Genomic DNA, 18,659 nt, shown 5'->3' with positions numbered 1-18,659 from the left:
CGCGCTGAAGCGAGACATGCATGAAGGTCAATACGCTTGCTGCTACCGTGATTCCTCACTCCAGCATTTTGACAGCGATTTTCCGTGCTCATAGTGCGAGATGTGTTCATCTTTACCTGTGCGCACGCGACACCTTCCTGGTTAACGAATTTAAAACACGTTGACAGGCTAGTTGGCTTGAATCCATGATAGAATGCGTAAGCGCGACTGAGCAAGGACGTAAAAAGCAACAGACACACAAAGAAAGTGCTGTCTCGATGTGTCATGCTTACATATTCTATCATTGTTAATTCAATTAGTAAGCGAATGTTTACAAGTTTATAGGGCCGATAAAGTTACAATCCTTACTTCGTACAGCTAACTACTAATTTGCTATTGCAATCGGTGCTTCGCCTTTCGGGTGGAACTGTAAATTCTTTCTTTCACGTTTTCTTTTTCTATGTTCCGAGGTTTCAATCCTTGCCAAGCGCCCTCTTATCTATTACGAAAGGTAATACATGAACAAAGCTTTGTGTTGATTAATATATGAGTGTATGAATATAAACTTAACTTAAGTTAGAGGATAATGATTGTTGCACAGATGTTATGTTATTTTTTCTACAATGCACGAATTCAATTGTTTTTCTTTGTGTGCGATATCCATTCATTTATTCGGTCTTTTTGACTGGTATTCTGACTAAATTTATTCGAATTAGAATTCGAAGGAAAGAATTCAGCACAGTCTATGCGCACTTGCCTTTATCTCTGACACTAAGGGTAATGATGAGGTCGAATTCCTAGCTACAGAGAAATCAGTCCTTTGAAATAATACCTTAATTCCCCCTCCCTTTTCCCCTACAGTAATATTAACTGCGTAATAATAACGAAAACGACCTTTAAAAAATAGAAAGTTTCACGCAAAAGACATCAGAAACTGGGAGGACGCTTAAGCTTCGCCTTTAAAAGCGCAACGCAATAACATTCCAAGATCCCTTACTGCTTCTCGCGGTTCCTGGGAAATGCAGATTTAATACAGGGAAACGCTGGCAGGGAACGAAGACGAGCTCTCTGGTAGAATGGCAAAAATGTGGCTTCTTGAGTAGGCCCTCTCGGAGGTATACCGCAGAGCCGCGCCAAAAGAAAATATATAATTTTCAGGTTTCTGTTGTTGCTTCACTCTTTTAATATTAAGTCCGAGATGGTTTAACATAAAAGTTATGCGCTGTTAGCGTTTCGTTTCATGCCGCCGTCCTCTCCGGAGACGTACCCTTGGTATCACGCGTTAGGCGATGCCGAAAGTCTGGTAATTCCATAGGGGACAGAAAAATTACCCCAGGTTTGTCCACACGCACTTCAACAAAAACTTGCAAATAGTCGAGATTTTTTGTTGTTTTCGAGCTTTTGCATTGTTTAGTAAGGAGAAGAAGCCATTAATTCCGTTTGGCGATTAAGTCCTCTCGGTATTTTCATTCTTTATAACCGTGGAATCTCCTAGATGTTGGGGTAAGAAGCCCACCCATTTCCGAAATGTGAATATGAAGGTGAAGAAGAAGAAGAAGTGACGCGTTCCTGCTCGCCTCACGCGAGGAGGCGTGAAGCTCAAGGTGTGTTGCGACGAATGCAGCGGAGAATGGCAAGCGTATCGGAGGCGCCTTCAACGAGTGGATCAGAAAGGCGGGTGAGTTTGTGCGTGCTGCGGCCAGTTGAGGCCAGCGTAAGCTAGCCACTTGCAACATGGATGTTCGACACCGAGGACGCGGAGGTGGCTAATTCAAGTTTGCTTGGAAGAGACCAGCTTACTATTCGGCGTTTTTAAAACAGCGATTCCTGAACGTGGCAGTCATGCATCTTACGGGTGAACGCCACGAATTGGTACCGCGCGTTCACTGACATTGGGCACGCGGTGGTAATACAGATCACGAATGAGCAGAGCTTATACGAATACGGAACAGTAAGGATCCGGCACAGAATGGAACATACCTCCGTTCTCATGTGTAATTCTGGAATCTCCAGCGTGATGATTATTGGGTGTGCGAATACTGCCTCGTGTTACTGGTTCCAACGTAGGTCACGACGTCGCTACGGAAGGTTAATCGTACGTTTTCATGAGCTGGAAATGCTACTCACAAAATGGGCTCGCGTGTCGCTCCCGCTGTTCTTTTAAGCATAGCTCAGGCGAAGGCTGAGCAGGCTTGCCGAACTAGCGGGAACAAAAAAAAAAAAAAAACAATTACCCGTCGATTCTCGTGCCACTTCCTGACCTCCACCTGCGACCCAATATGTACGACCGAACCTTAAATAAACGAGCATGCCGGTCAACTTTGGTACGGAATCGCGCCATGTGATCACAGGGGAGCAAGCCTGAAATCAGTAAGATTGTTTAATGTTCGTGGATATGAGATTTATAAAATACAGAAATTCAGATTGGATCATGTACAGAATCCACACCGTCCGATGATGTTATTGCGCGGTAGGGTTCCAACTGCATTCCTTCATATTGGGCGGTGACCTCTCAAGAACGACGAATTCTAGGGTATTGTGCACGTGGTTTTCGGTCTACCAACGCTTCATTGGTGCCATCTACCAGTGAAAACATTCCATTGCCTCCTATCTGTGTTGTATGCGTGCCGTTTCGGCAACTGTGGCAAGTATAAGGTGGCGTCACTAGCCTGTCGCACAATGTGGGGTACTGTATTCCATACCGCAGCAGCCGCAGCCGACAGGCTTGGGACCCGTGGTGGCCTCGTGCTTGGGCGTGCTGATGACCCTGGGCGCCATCACCATCGCCCTGTCGGTGCTCAGCTACCGCAACGGCGGAGGCTTCTTCGGCATGGCGCGCAACACGTGGAACACCTGCCACTCCAAGATCTGCCTCATGCACTTCCGCAGGCTCGAAGGTACGGTGCCGGCATCTGATCTTGCACTTAAGCTCAGCGCAGGTGCGCGTCACAGTATACTAATGAAGGCCAATGACGCATGACGTAGATTACGTCATGCTCTCCCTGATCACTGAGTGTTTGTTACCTGTTGGAAAGACCTCGATGTATTTTATTCCTTTGTAACATTCGCAGCACATTAGCGGTTTCCCTTATACGCTATAGAAAAGAATCTTTAAGTCCCTCCCACAAGCGGCATCTCAATAAACGCGTCAATGCAGAGAAATGAAAATAGGTTTGCGAGAATAAAATTTCCGTTACTCTACACCTACTAGTTCTAAGCCACATAACTTACTTCAACACGGCAATGGATAATTCATTCCACACGTCTTTTTACCTCTATTATTAGTAACATCAATACTTACGTGAGGGCTGCCTCACTGTGCGAGTGCCAGTACCATTCCTAGCGGAGAATTGAGAAATACCCAGAGTGCATGGTTGCTACTGCCTTGATCGCGCATAGTTCACTCGTAAGGGGTGGGGGGCGCGTAGGAATTTTAACACTATCCGCAACTGAAGATGCAGCCTGATGACACATCTGACCAAACCAGTGATTTCGCGCAAGCTCTTGGGCCAGTTGGTGCATGATGAACTTGAAAAAAGGGGGTACCAGCGAAACACAAAGGACGCGCACACAAGGAAAAGGCGTTAGACACGGAGGGACGCTGGAACGGACGCTGGTCACCGCGTCCGTCCGTGTCTAACGCCTGTTCCTTGTGTGCGCGTCCTTTGTGTTTTCGCTGGTACTCCCTTTTTTCAAGTTCAAAATTAGTGATGTTGCATCCACAACGTCCGGAGTAACTACATGTGACTGTAAATCATGAAGATGATTAACAAAGATGGTGTAGACGAAAGAGAAGACGCAGATGGCTCTGGTGTCAATCACACCAGAACACGGAGTCATGCAACAACTTTAATTTTCCCGTATAAGCGCCTGTTTCGTGACGCCGCTTTACGTCGTTGCCCAACAGGCGACAAAATGTGACGAGATATCTCGGTCACTTTTCCTGCTTTGTCATTTCCTTGTGTGCTCGCTGCTTTCGTCGGTTTGCATCTGTGCTTTCACTTACGGTGCTAAAAAGCTGTAATTCGCATAGACTAATGCTACGCCTTTCAGTGCTTCAGTTTATTGATCAGCAACAAGATGAAACAAATTAAGTGAAGATGGCAGTAAAATATAAAAGGCGGGAATGAGAGAATGGGACAAAGTAGTGTCTGTCCACAGAATGACTGCGGTGCTCCACCTCCAAAATAAACGAGGCGTTGTTATCGGCAGTAAATTCCTCGGCCTGCACCAGCGAATGTTTATTCCAACCGATATTGCATAAAACACCCCAGGACTTACTGCGTATAATATTTCGCCGGTCCCGACGATATAGACCAGAAAGAACGTGAGCCTGAACACGGGCGTTCATTGAAACCTCCTTTCCATAGAACGAAAGTGGCCTGAAGAACTGTGACTGGCTGACGATTTGCAGCTGACCTATAAAATAACACCGAGATGAAACAACTTAAACGAAGCCAGTGGTAAAAAGTGGAACGCCGGCTAGGAAACAAAGGGAAAAGCTCCCTTTACACTTCACTACCGGGGACACCATGTACATGAAGTAGCAGGTTGACACTGATAGCGTACTGTGACCAATATGGCGAGCTCTAACAAACATTTAGCGCAAACCACTGCGAAATACACTTATGGCTTTTCACTTTCTTTCTCGAGAACCCTTATTTCACCATTGTGTATGTTTCGAGCGAAATACCCTTCTAGCGCACTGAAATTAATGCTGCTATTGAAAGCACTCATTTTCCGAAATGCCACTTAAGGTAAAGGTGCAAAAAGCTCGTTTGCACATCGAATCCACCCTTGAGGGTGTAATTTTCTTGAGTGTCTGCGGCCCAGATCAACAACAGTACTGTGTTGTTTGAAGGAGTGAAACGTAATTCTCACGAGCGTTATTTGCTTTAAAGATATAGAAATATGGTGATACGTATTGTCTAAAAAAATAAATTGCTTTGCATTAGCAAGACAAGAAATTCATGTACACGCCACTTAAAAGCGAACCGTTCTATTTGAATTACCATTAAGGGGTACGATCGAGTTATCTGCTCTGTGCGTACGTTCAGGAACTGGTGCCTCTGCGCAAGAACAGCGGCTTTTCTGTACCAGAATCATTAACAAAGCTTTTCATTTGAATGTGTCGGCGTTTGTTGTTTGATAATACAATACGTTCAGTTATCCGCTATTTTCAGAAAAGCACGAATATTGGACAATTTCGAATAGTGAATTCTCGAATCGAATGCAAGTCGAAAGCCAAGCCCGTTGGATTCCTATTACAAATTGGAACGTTCGCGCACGTCTAATATATTTACTTATCCTTTACGTAAGCAAAATGACAACGCGACAGGAAGGCAAAGGAGCCACAGAGGGACCAAGAGACAGTTTGAAGTGAGGGTCATATTATATTTTATCACGACAGCAATTATGCTGACACTCCAAGCGAATTTTAGCCGTCGCCGTATTCGTCGCCGAGAAGTTCCGTATATATGTAGGTATATGTACAGTCGCCCAAATCTTTAGCTGGTGTGCGGGAGCGGCGACTTTTCCGGGCGTCAGCGCCGTATGACGCGGCAAGGCTGGAAACAGCCTAGTAGACGATGGGCCCAGCTGAGCGCGCTTTGTCCGCATGCGCTTAGCCTCAGACTGTTTCCAGCCTCGCCCCGTCAAACGGCGCTGACGCACGGAAAAGTCGTCGCTCCCGCACACCAGTTAAAGATTTGGGCGACTGTACGTATGCTACATACGCCACACCTGGTTATATAGCGTGACGTATATACGGGTTATACTGCCACATCATTCTATCGATAAAGTTGCTCACACGAGGTCTTACATTCCCGACAAACCTATTCCTCAGAGTTTTGAGAATGACAGCCCACGGCCAAATGTCCTGAAATAAAATACCTACAGTACATGCTTTTATTTTAAAACATCTCAATGTGAAACAAAGAAACCGAGAAACAGCAACATAGCTCAAACCAGAAAATGATGCAATTTTATTGGCGCGGCTCTGCATTACCTCCGGAATCGGCGCAGGAAAGAGGTTTCAACATACCTGATACAGATAAGTGGTGGTGAAGTCGCTAAGAATGAGGTTGGCTTTAATAAACAGGAATGAAACTGCCCGATGGCCGAATTCGAAGAGAGCACCCCTAGGACAACAGCTCGCTTCTAATTAGTCAGCTTATGTTTACTTCAATTCAAACTGCCTCGGCAGCTACGAGTCTTACACTTCGTGCAATATTCTAACACGTTGCTCTCGCATGCATTGCTTCGCCCTTATGGCGAAACTGCGATATTTTTTTTTAATATGGTAGCCGATTGAGGCCACAACGCGGGCTGCTCGAGGCATTTTCCATAGGACAGCCAGGGCTCGCGCGGACAGGGCTTAGCCACGCTGTGCCTCGCCACAAGCGAACTCGACGTTCGTGGGCGACGCAGACTCCCTGAAGAAGAGCAGTTCCCCGTGCGGTGACTTCTACCAGTTCGCGTGTGGCTCGTGGCGCCCTCGCGTGGCCGGGGCTCAGACCGCTCTGCGGGACCTGCTGGCCGTGTCGCAGATGGACGCCATTCGATTCCTCGGTGCAGCGCACAACCTCAACATGACGTTGCCCATGGGAGGAATCATCGCCAAGGTTTGCGTGCATTGTCTATTGCGAGAGAGCCCACCGTATAGTGGCTATCTGGTTATGCAGCTGAGCAAATGGTCACGCGCTCGATTGCCAGCCACTGGTAGTCATACTTTGCTGGGTGGGGGATGGGGAAGGGGGGAGGAGACGGAAGGAAGAAATAGAGCACGGGTGCGGCGCTTCGGGTGTAGGTTAAGGGAACCCAGGATGTCATAATTAATCCAGAGCTGCACCGGAGCAACGCATTCCTTATAAATCAATGTGCATATTTCGAGACGATAAAGCTTATAACCTAATTGCCAATTTACTAGTCTTGAGCTTATGCTGTCCATGTAAGATGGAGTTACGAGGAGCGAGTATGGGAGCTTCAAATCCTAGTGTTTCGTCTTTTTGCGTCTTTTCCCGCCTGCGAAAACTCAGCTCATACTAAACCTAACGTCTGCGATATTCCAGACGTTTATCTTGCCGATACAGCATCGATTCCTTAATGTTCTTTAAAGCGTCATTACGGTGGATGTCACGTCAGGGGTAGATGATGGCAGTGATATACACGAAACTATGTTCGACCACTTGAGAGAGTAAGTTTCATCGGACGGCCATTATGCGGCCACCAACTCCAATGATGACAATATGAGAGTTGTGTTTGTGAGACCCATTTTCCACTTCTGGTAGCACGGCGTCAAGTAAACAACCAATGGAATAACAGGTGACACAGAACATACATGATCACTGCCTCGCATGTGAAAGCCAGAGAGAGATCATCAGAACCGTTATTCGATAAGAGTTGCGTTCTCAAGCAAACCGTAGAGCATTGTTATGTTACACAACACCATGCAGCGCCTAAAGTCTGAGATTACAATGGTCGCAAATACCACCAGCATTTATCAAAATTTCCAGAACATGAAAATTATCTCAAGAGATGCCCCTTCGCCGTTAGCATGTTCATAACTATAGCGAGCTTTATCCATGTTCTTTCAGTTGGAGTAGTCTTATCCTAATGGCTATGTGTAGCTACGCATAATTTAGTCATAGGAGCGTTTGATTTTTCAGCATAGTGTCACATCTACGAGTGTAGAAGAGGCGGTCTTTTACAGTGATTATGCTAGCAAAAGGCGCGCCCATGAGGTTTTACGAGGTCAAGTCAGCTGCGGACACATTTGGTCTGCATGGTTGATAATGCCACCAAGTTTCTCCCCTCACCAAATTTACTGAACCTTGTGCTCAGTGATTCATCGCGAGACTACATGGTGATTCATCACGAGACTGGGACTGGTGACTAAAACATGGCGCAGGAACCGACCCCGCTGCCGCGCAACCGCGCCGAGCGCGCGTACCGCGTCTGCCTGTACAGCCAGTCGGGAGACGTGTCCCTGCTGCACCAGTTCCTGGCCAACCGGTCGCTGTCGTGGCCGGAGAAAACCATGGCGCCCGCGGAGCCTCTCGACGTGCTCCTCGACGTGGACATCAACTGGAACCTCGGTGCGCTCATGCATGCGACCTAGAAGCAACGTGTAGATGGGTTGGTAGTCGACATTAGGGAAAGGGGAAGCTGGATGTGTGTCAACTCATGGGAAGCACAGTTCAGGAAGCCTGAGGATTAGACGGAGGGATGGTGCTTAAATGGCGTTGATTGACGCCCGATGTAAAAGCTACAAATATCTGACATAACCGTTCGCCGCAAAGTCTACTTAAAACCACGTTAATGCTGCAGCTCATGATGACAAAGGACGGGATGATAACGCAGACAATGGCCTCCTTTCTTTTGTTCATTCAGAAATTCTGCACTCTCAAATTGAGAAATAGCAGGAGTGGTTGTGTACACAAAGAAGGGAGTTCCTTAACGAAACGCTTCTTGTGGCAGTTCCCGTAGACGAGCGCGCCCCACATTTCAATGGTTCATGATAAGAACGAAAATTTGAAACTAAAGGAAACAATATTCAGAGCATGGGTTGTTCTGGTTATACGGGCCGAACAGCTTTTAAATGTCAGATGTATGATGGAAACAAGCGGATTCTGGTGCAATCCTTGCTGATGATGGTGAATAACCCGGTCGTGAGCTGTTATACACATATGGCCTGGCCGCTCCCTACTTCGGGAGATCATTGGCGTGGGTCGGGACAGCCAGTGATCTGGATGCAAACGTACTCAGCAACATCCCGCGTAAAATTCCATAGAAAGTGTTGAAAGGTGCCCAAGAGCTCGTCTTCGAGCTTTCCTCTCCGATTTCGCACGCACTGCAGGCCTGTGGTTTTCCGTGCGGGTTTCGCCGTTGCCGGGCCACAACCGACGGCAGGTGCGCATCGGGCCGGGCCTCGTGTCCAGCTCCTGGAAGAAGGCCCTGGACGCCCTGGTGCTGCGCGGGGTGTACAACGCCCGAGCGCGCCGCTTTTTCGACCTGATGCGCACTACCAGCTTTGTGCCCATCAGCGACAAGTAAACTAATTTGCCGCTCGTAATAACTGCCATGTGGCCACTGAGTAGTATTAGTCATGACTTTCACCGATGGGCCCATGCAGCTTGGAAACATTCCGGAAAACAATGCTACTGGAGGAGCTGCCGTGTGTGTGTTATGACGTCACTAAATTGTCCTCGCTGGGCACAGTATACGTGCTTGGCACCACTATTCAACATGTAATAGAATGTCGGCAAACGTAAATTTATTAAACGGAACTGTAGCTAAAGCGGAATAGCCTGATAACTGGTTGGTTTGGCACTAAGGCTTTGCCAAAGAAAAAAAAAATGTTTTTTACACGAAACCACATTTTTTTTTCTATTTCCGGGGGAACGGAACTAAAGATACTACCCAAATTGAAACTGAGCGGCTAATCTCGGCGACATCGAACAGGTATCACTATTTGCGACTATCTTTTACTGGTTTTCTCACTAGTTCTACAAGCTTTTCTTGTATGTAAGCAAAGGCAGCTCTTGCTGGCTTTTGTTGTTACCGTGGTACATAGTATCCTCCAATAATTACTATAGGAAACGGTAGTTAGTACATGGATTTGTATGATGTTCCTGCTTGTGCCTTCCGACGTCCTTGTGAATTCCTTTGATGCGCTTTAGCTGTCTTCATTGGCCTAAATAATTGTTGCGATGGTTGACGGGTGGAGGCAACGCCCCTCCCGTAGTGAACGAGACAGTCGTTCCAGCCGAAGAACGGCGGGTTTATTCACGCTCGGAAATATGGAGAAAAGATAAGGGGAGAGGGAAGGTGTGACAGAGAGAGTGCGCCCATGCGCACTGAAGGAAATAGCTTGCTTGTCATGTTCATGGGTTACCGCAATAATAAAGGAATCCATACTTTCCTTAATGTAGCAGGCAATAAGGCTTCGAACATGCATAATCGCTGCTAATTGCAGTGGTCCCGCTTGTCCATGCATCAGTGGCATAATGCTTTCAGTAACGGGCTTCCGCGCTCGATGTCCTGTGTTCGAATCTTGCTTTTGGAAAATTTTAATAATGTTTATTGAATAATGTATAACGCAGTGCTTTCTTTACAACAATCGGTTTCCAGAGTCACGAACCAATTTTTAAAAGCGAGAAAGACGAAGTTTACGTAGTAACCATCAAGCCCGTGTTGGCCCTGCTTGAAGCTCTCGTAGACACTGGCGCCACAGTTCCCTTTAGTAATCGTGTAAGAATTCTAGAGCGTGGTGAGTGTGCCGGTACCATGGTCATGGCTTGCTGTGATCTCTTTGTGCTGGCAACGTAGTTGAGCTCTTGGTTTGCTCAGCGTTTCCGATGGCCGCAAAAAAAAAAAAAAAATGTCCGCGCGCTGCGCTCAGGCCTGTGCGGAAGATCAAACTTATTGATGTTGTCAAGAGTGGTTGCTTCACTAAAATGGCCATTCTTTCTTACCAGATGACTCGTTTTCTCTTGTAATTACGCTGTGTGCTCTTGTCTCTAGTCAGCGGCTGCGCGCAAGGAGAGACTTCGTAACAAGAAGCTTTGTAAAGAGATCTACTATACCTATTTTATGCTATCGATTATAAATTATCTGCCATTTTAAGAAGAGCATCTTGTGTAGTGGTGCGCTCTGTCTCTCAGTAAATTCAACTCTTGATAAAGGTAACTCATTTGCCTCGTCCCTTGAGGTTTTGTTTGAATAAATTGCGCTCTATATGAAACGAAATAGCCTTGCCCCAAGTAGTACAACGCACCGTTCGGTCTCAGGCACTGGAAATTAGGAGCATCCTGTTCAGATGACCTGTGTAATGGCTTCAACCGCGAACGAGCTCCTTTTTATGCTAATGTAGGAGGCGCGTAGCGCAGGGATTCGTGTAAGGGATTGTTTTGATGAAAATAGGCTCAAGGCACTCTACTGCATACGGGGAGTTTTCCTTCATTTCCATTTACTTATTAACATCCTCACAGCATGACACAAGCAAAGTTAACACCGGAAAAAACAAATCAAGAAAGTAGTCGTTATAATGTGCAGCTCTAGAAGCGCATAAATGTAATAATTTTATTTAAGTGCTATTCTTTTTCAGGCTTGGTCAGTGGTCTAAGGGCTCTCCAACTTTTTGATCTCTGGGGTATGCCGGTTTTCAAGAATGAATGATGACGAATGATGAAGTCGAACAAAGGGAATACGCGCATTGTACTTGCCCAGAGACCACTTCAGAATTGTCTCCATTGTGATTTTTGTTAGGGATACATTGGGACGTCTCCGATTCCGGCCTTTCCCACAGGGATCTGGAGACTCTGCGTCACGATGAATACGCGGTCGCTGGTGCACTGTCCGAAGCAGCGAACCGTGGCCAAGGCGAGTTGGCCTTCCAATTAAAGCAGATACAGAAGATGGCCACACCCCGAAGAACCGCCGCCCAGTGGGCCACGTCGCTCAATCGCCACCTCAAGTTGGCACATAGGTAAAAACTATCAGCGCGAAGTGCAAGGTATCCGAAATGCACTTAAGGAAAGGAATCTTGGCGATTAAATCCTGCTCAGTAGAACACACTTCCAGATTGGCTACAATTGCAGGAAAACTTGCAGGCCTAACAAGAAAGAATCGCTTCGAAATTTTAGAATGCCACAAAAAATACATTCAGAAAAGAAATACCATTGGCGTTTAGCCGCGTTTGCAGCCGATGAACACAAAAATCTACTCTGCCCGAAGGGTGTGTGATAAATATGTGGCACACACAGCTGGTGTACCATCCACGCTAGTTACTGTCAACATTGTATTAGGCCGAAATATAGGAATCGGATTTTCTAGTGGTTATCGTCAGACAGCTGCAGTAACCCGCCTACAGTGTAAGTCCACTGCACGGCCGAAAGCTGTCTAGGTGATCACCACACACTCCTGTGTTCCATCAGGCAGATGCATTTTGTGCCTGTGAACTTCCTAAATTTATTAATCTGTCTAGTTCTCGGCCGTCCGCGGCAGCGTTTCCCGTGCCTTTACGCCAGTGCTGTCAAATACAGCTCTCTCATCTTGATTTGTTCCGTTTAATCTCGATTCGGCCGTCAGTCACCCACGTTGATCCTCCAATGCACTTTAACGTCCTCTTGTCTCTTAACGTTACGCCTATCTTTCCTCCGTATCGCCGCTGATCATGTAGTCCCCAGCTTGCTTTTAAGTACTTTGCCATGCTACGTTTGTTACATGCTCGTGTGGTTTCGCATTGTATTTGGCGCAGAGTGACCGACGCCGACCGCGTGCTGGCGACCAACGTGAAGGTCCTGCAAGCGGTCGACGAGCTCCTCGGGTCGCTGCCGGCCGAGACTGTGCTCTACCAGCTGGGCTGGACGCTGGTGCAGCTGCTGGGCTGGATGGCCGATCCCACCCTCCCTGCAAGGCCAACGGCCGTGCGTCTTGTCGAGGCCCGGCACGCCGACTGCTTCTGGGCAGCGAACAGGGCCTTCGGATTGCTTTTCCTCTCCAGGTGCATGAGCGCGATTTCTGAAGGCAATTTCAGGCGCTATCACTGCACCAAAATTCACGATGCTATTCCAGGGAAACGAGAGAGGGCCGTAGTGGGGGAAGGGCTGTTATAAGTTATTAGTTGTATTTGACAATACCCTGCCGTTTTTTCTAAAGTTTTTCTAACCCCAGAGATATGAACAACAAATTGTATACTTCAGCAAGCCACTCTGTAGAAAATCTAAACATGCAAATCTATAAATCTGGACGACGCATATTCAAAACGTTCATATGCGGACGACTCATGTCTACATGCTTCCGTCCGTATATCCAGCTTTCTCGTAACAATTGTCTTTGCGTTGGGTAGCACTCGTTGTTGAAACATGACAACACGATCGCAGACAACTCATCTGCATTAAACTGATATGCGAGCCTGTTATGCGCACTAGCACCAGTTCGAAGTGGATGCGACGGATTTACTTGGGGGTGAGAAGGGTCCCAGTGTAATATTGAACACCCTGGGCTCTTACCCATCTAAATCGAATTAAGCACGCAGGTATTATCAGCTCTAATTGAAATGCTCTGTGAAAGGCTGAAAATTCAAAGTTTAGGGCTGTCTAGGTTATCCCAGCTTTTCTTCATTTCTTCTCGCAAGGAACATCCTTTTTCATCACTTTACGACATTATTTTGGCGCAGTTTGCTGTAGAGTAACTTTCGCCCCAACTTTGAAATCAACTGACGCGCCTTTATTATTTTATTATCTTTCGTTCGCTTTATTTCATTACTGCTGGCATGACGACATTATGCTAATCAACCTGCAGTTGTTAAAGCCCGAAGCATTAATACTTCCCACTGCAAAAGGCGGGATACTTATCGGCAGTTCCGATATGGGTAAAAGTACAAGTATTTTAGGACAGTAGCAAGACGCTTCCGTCCTACAGAAAGCGTTACGGATAAAAAGAATGCTGCAGTATTGCTTCTGTGGTATAAACTTTTTTAAAACAGGGTTGAAGTACCTCAGACAGGCTGGCCAACGTTTCGATAGGTGGACCTATCTTCGTCAAAGGCGGCCTCGTCATCCTCGGCGTGTTAGTTTTAAAGGGTTAGTGCAGTGACGTCACGTGCGGGTGTTGTCGCTGGCGGCTGGTTTTAAAGAGAGAGATTACAAGAGGGAACAGGCGCTGCCGTCCGACGTCTGTGAGCCTCATTCTCAAGACGAAGGGACAAGAGCCTGAGAGTGGGCACGCGGGGAGGAAAGAAAAGAAATAGAAGCAGAAAAAAGGGGAAAAGAAGGGAAAAAAAAGCAGGGGGGTGCCAGGGCCGTACCAAGACACAACAAAGGGGGGGGGGGTGAAAGAAAAAGAAAGAGAAAAATGAAATCTTTAAGAAATACGGGGGCTTGGGAGCGTGTTGGGGATGCGAAGGGTTGAACCCTGTTTTAAAAAAGTTTATACCACAGTGTGCCATTCCATCTGCCAGCCCCTTTCTTGTTTTTGGACTTCCATGACAGCTGACGATGACGGAACAGGGTAAGTGCCCCTTGTTATCCTTTGCCCATGTAGCAATCCTTGGAGATAGCCAGTACAGATACCTGAAGGAACATTTTCCACCAGGCCCACACGCGCCATACATAAAACACCTTAGTGGGGCACAAACATCAGATATTCTACCGCTAGTATGTGATGCGCCAATTGACACCACACACTTTATTATCAATGTAGGCACAAACAACCTGAGAACACAAAGCGCCGCGGACACGATAGAGTCCATGAGCGACGTAATAAGAACCATTCAAGCCGCTCGCCCGAACGCACACATAACCATAACGACTGTCGCTCCCCGCCTACAAAACAAACACCGCCCACTATTCTACCAAACTAATGCACTCATGAAACACAATGAGGAGATTAACAAGCTAAACTCACTAATTTTCAACTTAGAAAACGTCCATAACAATGTTGACACCATGCACCACGCGGAAATACACGAAGCACCACACGAACACCTAGCTTGGGATGGCTTCCACTTGAACCGCAGTGGAATAGAGCTAGTTTCCCAATACATCAAGTCCTTTATTAAGGACAAGTACAGAAAAACTCTTTTAAATTCCACCTCAAATACCACCTCCACCAACTCTGCGGAACGTGCAACCGCGAACAACACGACTGTGACAGTCACTTCGAGGACACAGGGAATACAGACAGTGGAATGTGAAGCAAGCCACTGCACAAGTGAAACAGTCAACACAAGAACAGTTGGAACACAGACAGTGGAATGTGAAAAGAACCAGAAGGCACACACACCACCAAAAATGACATCAACCACCATGCAAACAGACACAATGGCAACAGACAACAGAAAACCCACCACCGAAGTCTACACACAGACCCCCACACGCCTGCCTGCACACACACAAACTCAAACAGAGACCGAGATCGAATTAAGCCAGGCATACGATAATAAACCGGCCGAACGGAAAAACACCCCACGCAAATCTGCCCGCAAGAAGACAAGTAAATGACAGACATCGCAAATCAATAATTCCTCAATGCCACGAAGCACCGAATTCCTACAGGCTAGAAAACTTACCAAAAAACATGTGAGCTACACCTCCCATCTGAAAACCTACACAAGCTGCACCGAGAAAAATATAATTCCTAAGGGCCTAGCACTCAAGGCTGTACCAGCTCTAGGAACACTCCCACCACACCATCGCGCAAACTGGCAAACAACATTACATAATGCCTCACTTTCACTTTTGAATATCCTCAAAGAACACTGCGAAGAGCAAATCGAAACTTTTAACCACAGACTTAGGAACATAACCCTGACACCAGATGAGAAGAGAGATTTAGAACATTACGGCGAAAACCAATCTAGAAAATTGGTTCAAAAACAAAGGAAAAAAGCAAATTTTAATCAAAAAACAACCTTCCAGCCAAACAGCCACCACACCCAGACAAGAGGGACCTCGAGCTTAGAAGGACCAGACAGAAAGGAAATTTCCACAGAACTAAACCGCTCCAATGTTATAGACATTTCTAAAACATTAAGTCAAAAAGAAATAGCCGTACTCAGCAAGGGCTTAAACTTTTGCCCCACGAACAACACTATAAATGAATTCGAGCTTCACAAGGACCTCTCAGAATTCTCCCGACGAATGCGTATCCGACACTTTTTTGCAGACACACCAGACACCGGGACGACACCACTTAGAGCCCAATCCACTTGGACTCCCGAACCAGAACAAGCCATAGAACTTGACATATACCTTAAAACTATCACTAAAGAAATCATAAGCCAATCCAAGACATCTAAGCGACCTAAAAACATAACTGCGTCGGAGAGTCATATCATTTCAAATCTGAGCTGCCGGAATGACATTGTTATTAAGGAAGCAGATAAGGGTGGAAGTATAGTTATTTGGCCAATAGAAAAATACAAGCACGAGGCTTACAGACAACTAAACAACCCAGAACATTACCGCAAACTAGATAACGATCCGACATTGTCCTATACAGCGACAATTACCAACAGGCTGAAATCACTTTTGGCTGATGAATTGATAACACCATCAGAATACAAATTTCTTAAACCAAGCAACAAAACTGCCGGACGTTTTTACCTCCTTCCGAAAATTCATAAAATTCCATCCGCTGAACTATACACTGCTATTATCCCAGGCCGTCCGATAGTATCAAACAACAACACCCCGACAGAGAACATCTCCACATTCCTTAACCACTACCTTGGTAACTTGCCGAAAACACTTCCGTCATTTGTACAAGATACGCCCCACCTGCTGAGAATTATAGAAGACATTAATACTAAAGGCACACTACCCCACAACACAATTCTCGCAACACTAGACGTCACGGCGCTGTACACCAACATTCCAATCCCTGATGGTTTATCTTCAATAAAACAAACGCTGTCTAAACACAGTGCACAACACTCTACTGAAGTTTACCTGTCTCTCCTTGAATTAGTTCTCACACATAACTACTTCGAATTTGAAGAGAGTTACTACCTACAGATACATGGTACAAGCATGGGTACGCCTTTTGCACCAACCTACGCGAACATATTTATGGGGATTCTAGAAACAGATTTCCTATCGCGCTGCACTACCAAGCCCCACACATAGGTACGATACATAGACGACATACTCATAATCTGGGGACAGGGCCAAGACAGTCTAGATAAATATGTATCCTTTCTAAATTCTGTTCACCCAACAATAAAATTCACATCAGAATCCTCAACTGAGCGCATAAACTTTCTGGACACAACAATATACATTGACAATGGTGAACTAAAGACAACGCTGTATAGGAAACCTTTCGACAAACAACAGTACCTAGAATATACCAGCCACCATCCCAGACATTGCAAACAAGGCATCTTTAAAGGCCAAGCCACACGACTACGTCGCATTTGCGTTGAAAACCAAGACTACATAGATAGACTCGATCACCTTAAAGAAACGCTATCAAACAGGAACCACCCAAACAGTGACCTTCAAACAGCTTACATCGCTGCAACCAAACTTGATCGAGCCGAGGTCCTCAAGCCCCGCCCGAAGATCACAAGAACAACAACGCCTCTTCTTACTACTAAATTCTCAAACGCACTCCCAAACGTGAATAACATCCTAAGCAAATACTACCCGATTCTCACCAGCAACCAGAAACTTAAGAAGATTTTTCCCGACCCTCCCAGAGTAGCCTACAGACGCAACACTAATTTTAAAGATGTTCTTGTGCACGCCAAACTACAGAAAAAGAAGAAGTTGGGAACCAATCCCTGTGGTCGCCCCAGGTGCTCTACATGCAAACACATTCAATCCACTACTACAGTAAAAAGTACAGCGTCGAATTACACACACAAAGTAACTTCGGCTTTCACCTGCACATCAAGCAATGTAGTCTACTGTCTAGAATGCGCCGCTTGTAGCAAACAATACATAGGTGAGACCGGACAACAAATCAATACAAGACTCAATGGTCACCGCGCGGACACAAAACACAATTTACCCAAAGCAGTAGCCAGCCACTTTAATGAACATGGACATATGTTTGACAAAGCAAGGCTCTATATACTACAAACAAATTTCCGTTCCCCTCGCGAAAGGAAGTACACGGAATCATACCTCATACACAAGTTTAATTGCCTACACCCGACAGGAATTAATTTGGCACGCGGCAACTTAGAATCTTTAAAAGCTGTAACTTAAATCTGAAACTCTCATATCATCAACCAATACACAAAACACATTAGGCCACCAGCCAACTTTAATTCTTAACCTCACCTACTCTTTCATTTCGGAGGAAAAAGGGGGAGAGGGGGAGAGAGGAGGAAGGGAAAAAGGAAAAAAAAATTCCTGCCTACTACTCAATTTAATGTACCTTTTCAGGATTTTACGTCTATACCAAGTGTACTACGATCCCCTTCTTCCATGTACACTTGCCCGCGCCCGCTTCTGCACGCGTCGCCCTCCTGTTTGCTATACCGATTTCGCCCCCCCCTTCCCCCTTACCCCTTTTTTAGTCTTTTTTTTTGAAACCCCCTCGACAACACATTCCGAAGTCAATATGCCTTCTTCGGCGCCTCAACCATCGCCTTCTGGATGCCGCCGTAACGACACCTACGTTAAGCGCGTGGGGCAGTGCCCCTTGAAAGACCATGCCGCTGCCTTTCAGTCAACCCACCATTGCACCGCAGACTCCCCGTCGCCACCTTAACTATTTCAAAATTACTCGACCTATTGCTTGACCGGCCGTTCTAATGCCTCAAAAACATGCCGCCAACGACTCCCCCGGATTACCTCCTAACCCTTCGCATCCCCAACACGCTCCCAAGCCCCCGTATTTCTTAAAGATTTCATTTTTCTCTTTCTTTTTCTTTCACCCCCCCCCCCTTTGTTGTGTCTTGGTACGGCCCTGGCACCCCCCTGCTTTTTTTTTCCCTTCTTTTCCCCTTTTTTCTGCTTCTATTTCTTTTCTTTCCTCCCCGCGTGCCCACTCTCACGCTCTTGTCCCTTCGTCTTGAGAATGAGGCTCACAGACGTCGGACGGCAGCGCCTGTTCCCTCTTGTAATCTCTCTCTTTAAAACCAGCCGCCAGCGACAACACCCGCACGTGACGTCACTGCACTAACCCTTTAAAACTAACACGCCGAGGATGACGAGGCCGCC

At 46.4% G+C, this 18,659-nt stretch overlaps 1 protein-coding gene across 1 annotated transcript in view; it reads left to right on the top strand.

The window, feature by feature from the left end:
* The first annotated feature begins 1,535 nt into the window (after window positions 1-1,535).
* LOC135901807 (endothelin-converting enzyme 2-like) overlaps window positions 1,536-18,659 on the top strand; it is a 30,844-nt gene continuing 13,720 nt past the window's right edge. Inside the window, exons 1-7 of the mRNA XM_065431648.1 lie at window positions 1,536-1,657; window positions 2,687-2,876; window positions 6,409-6,602; window positions 7,889-8,075; window positions 8,837-9,029; window positions 11,288-11,467; window positions 12,239-12,484. Coding sequence (XP_065287720.1) covers window positions 1,598-1,657; window positions 2,687-2,876; window positions 6,409-6,602; window positions 7,889-8,075; window positions 8,837-9,029; window positions 11,288-11,467; window positions 12,239-12,484 — 1,250 coding nt within the window. The 5' untranslated portion in view covers window positions 1,536-1,597. The remainder of the gene's footprint in view (window positions 1,658-2,686; window positions 2,877-6,408; window positions 6,603-7,888; window positions 8,076-8,836; window positions 9,030-11,287; window positions 11,468-12,238; window positions 12,485-18,659) is intronic.

Source organism: Dermacentor albipictus, chromosome 2, assembly GCF_038994185.2.
Source record: "Dermacentor albipictus isolate Rhodes 1998 colony chromosome 2, USDA_Dalb.pri_finalv2, whole genome shotgun sequence".
NCBI lineage: Eukaryota > Metazoa > Arthropoda > Arachnida > Ixodida > Ixodidae > Dermacentor > Dermacentor albipictus.
This window is presented reverse-complemented; position numbering and strand designations above follow the sequence as displayed.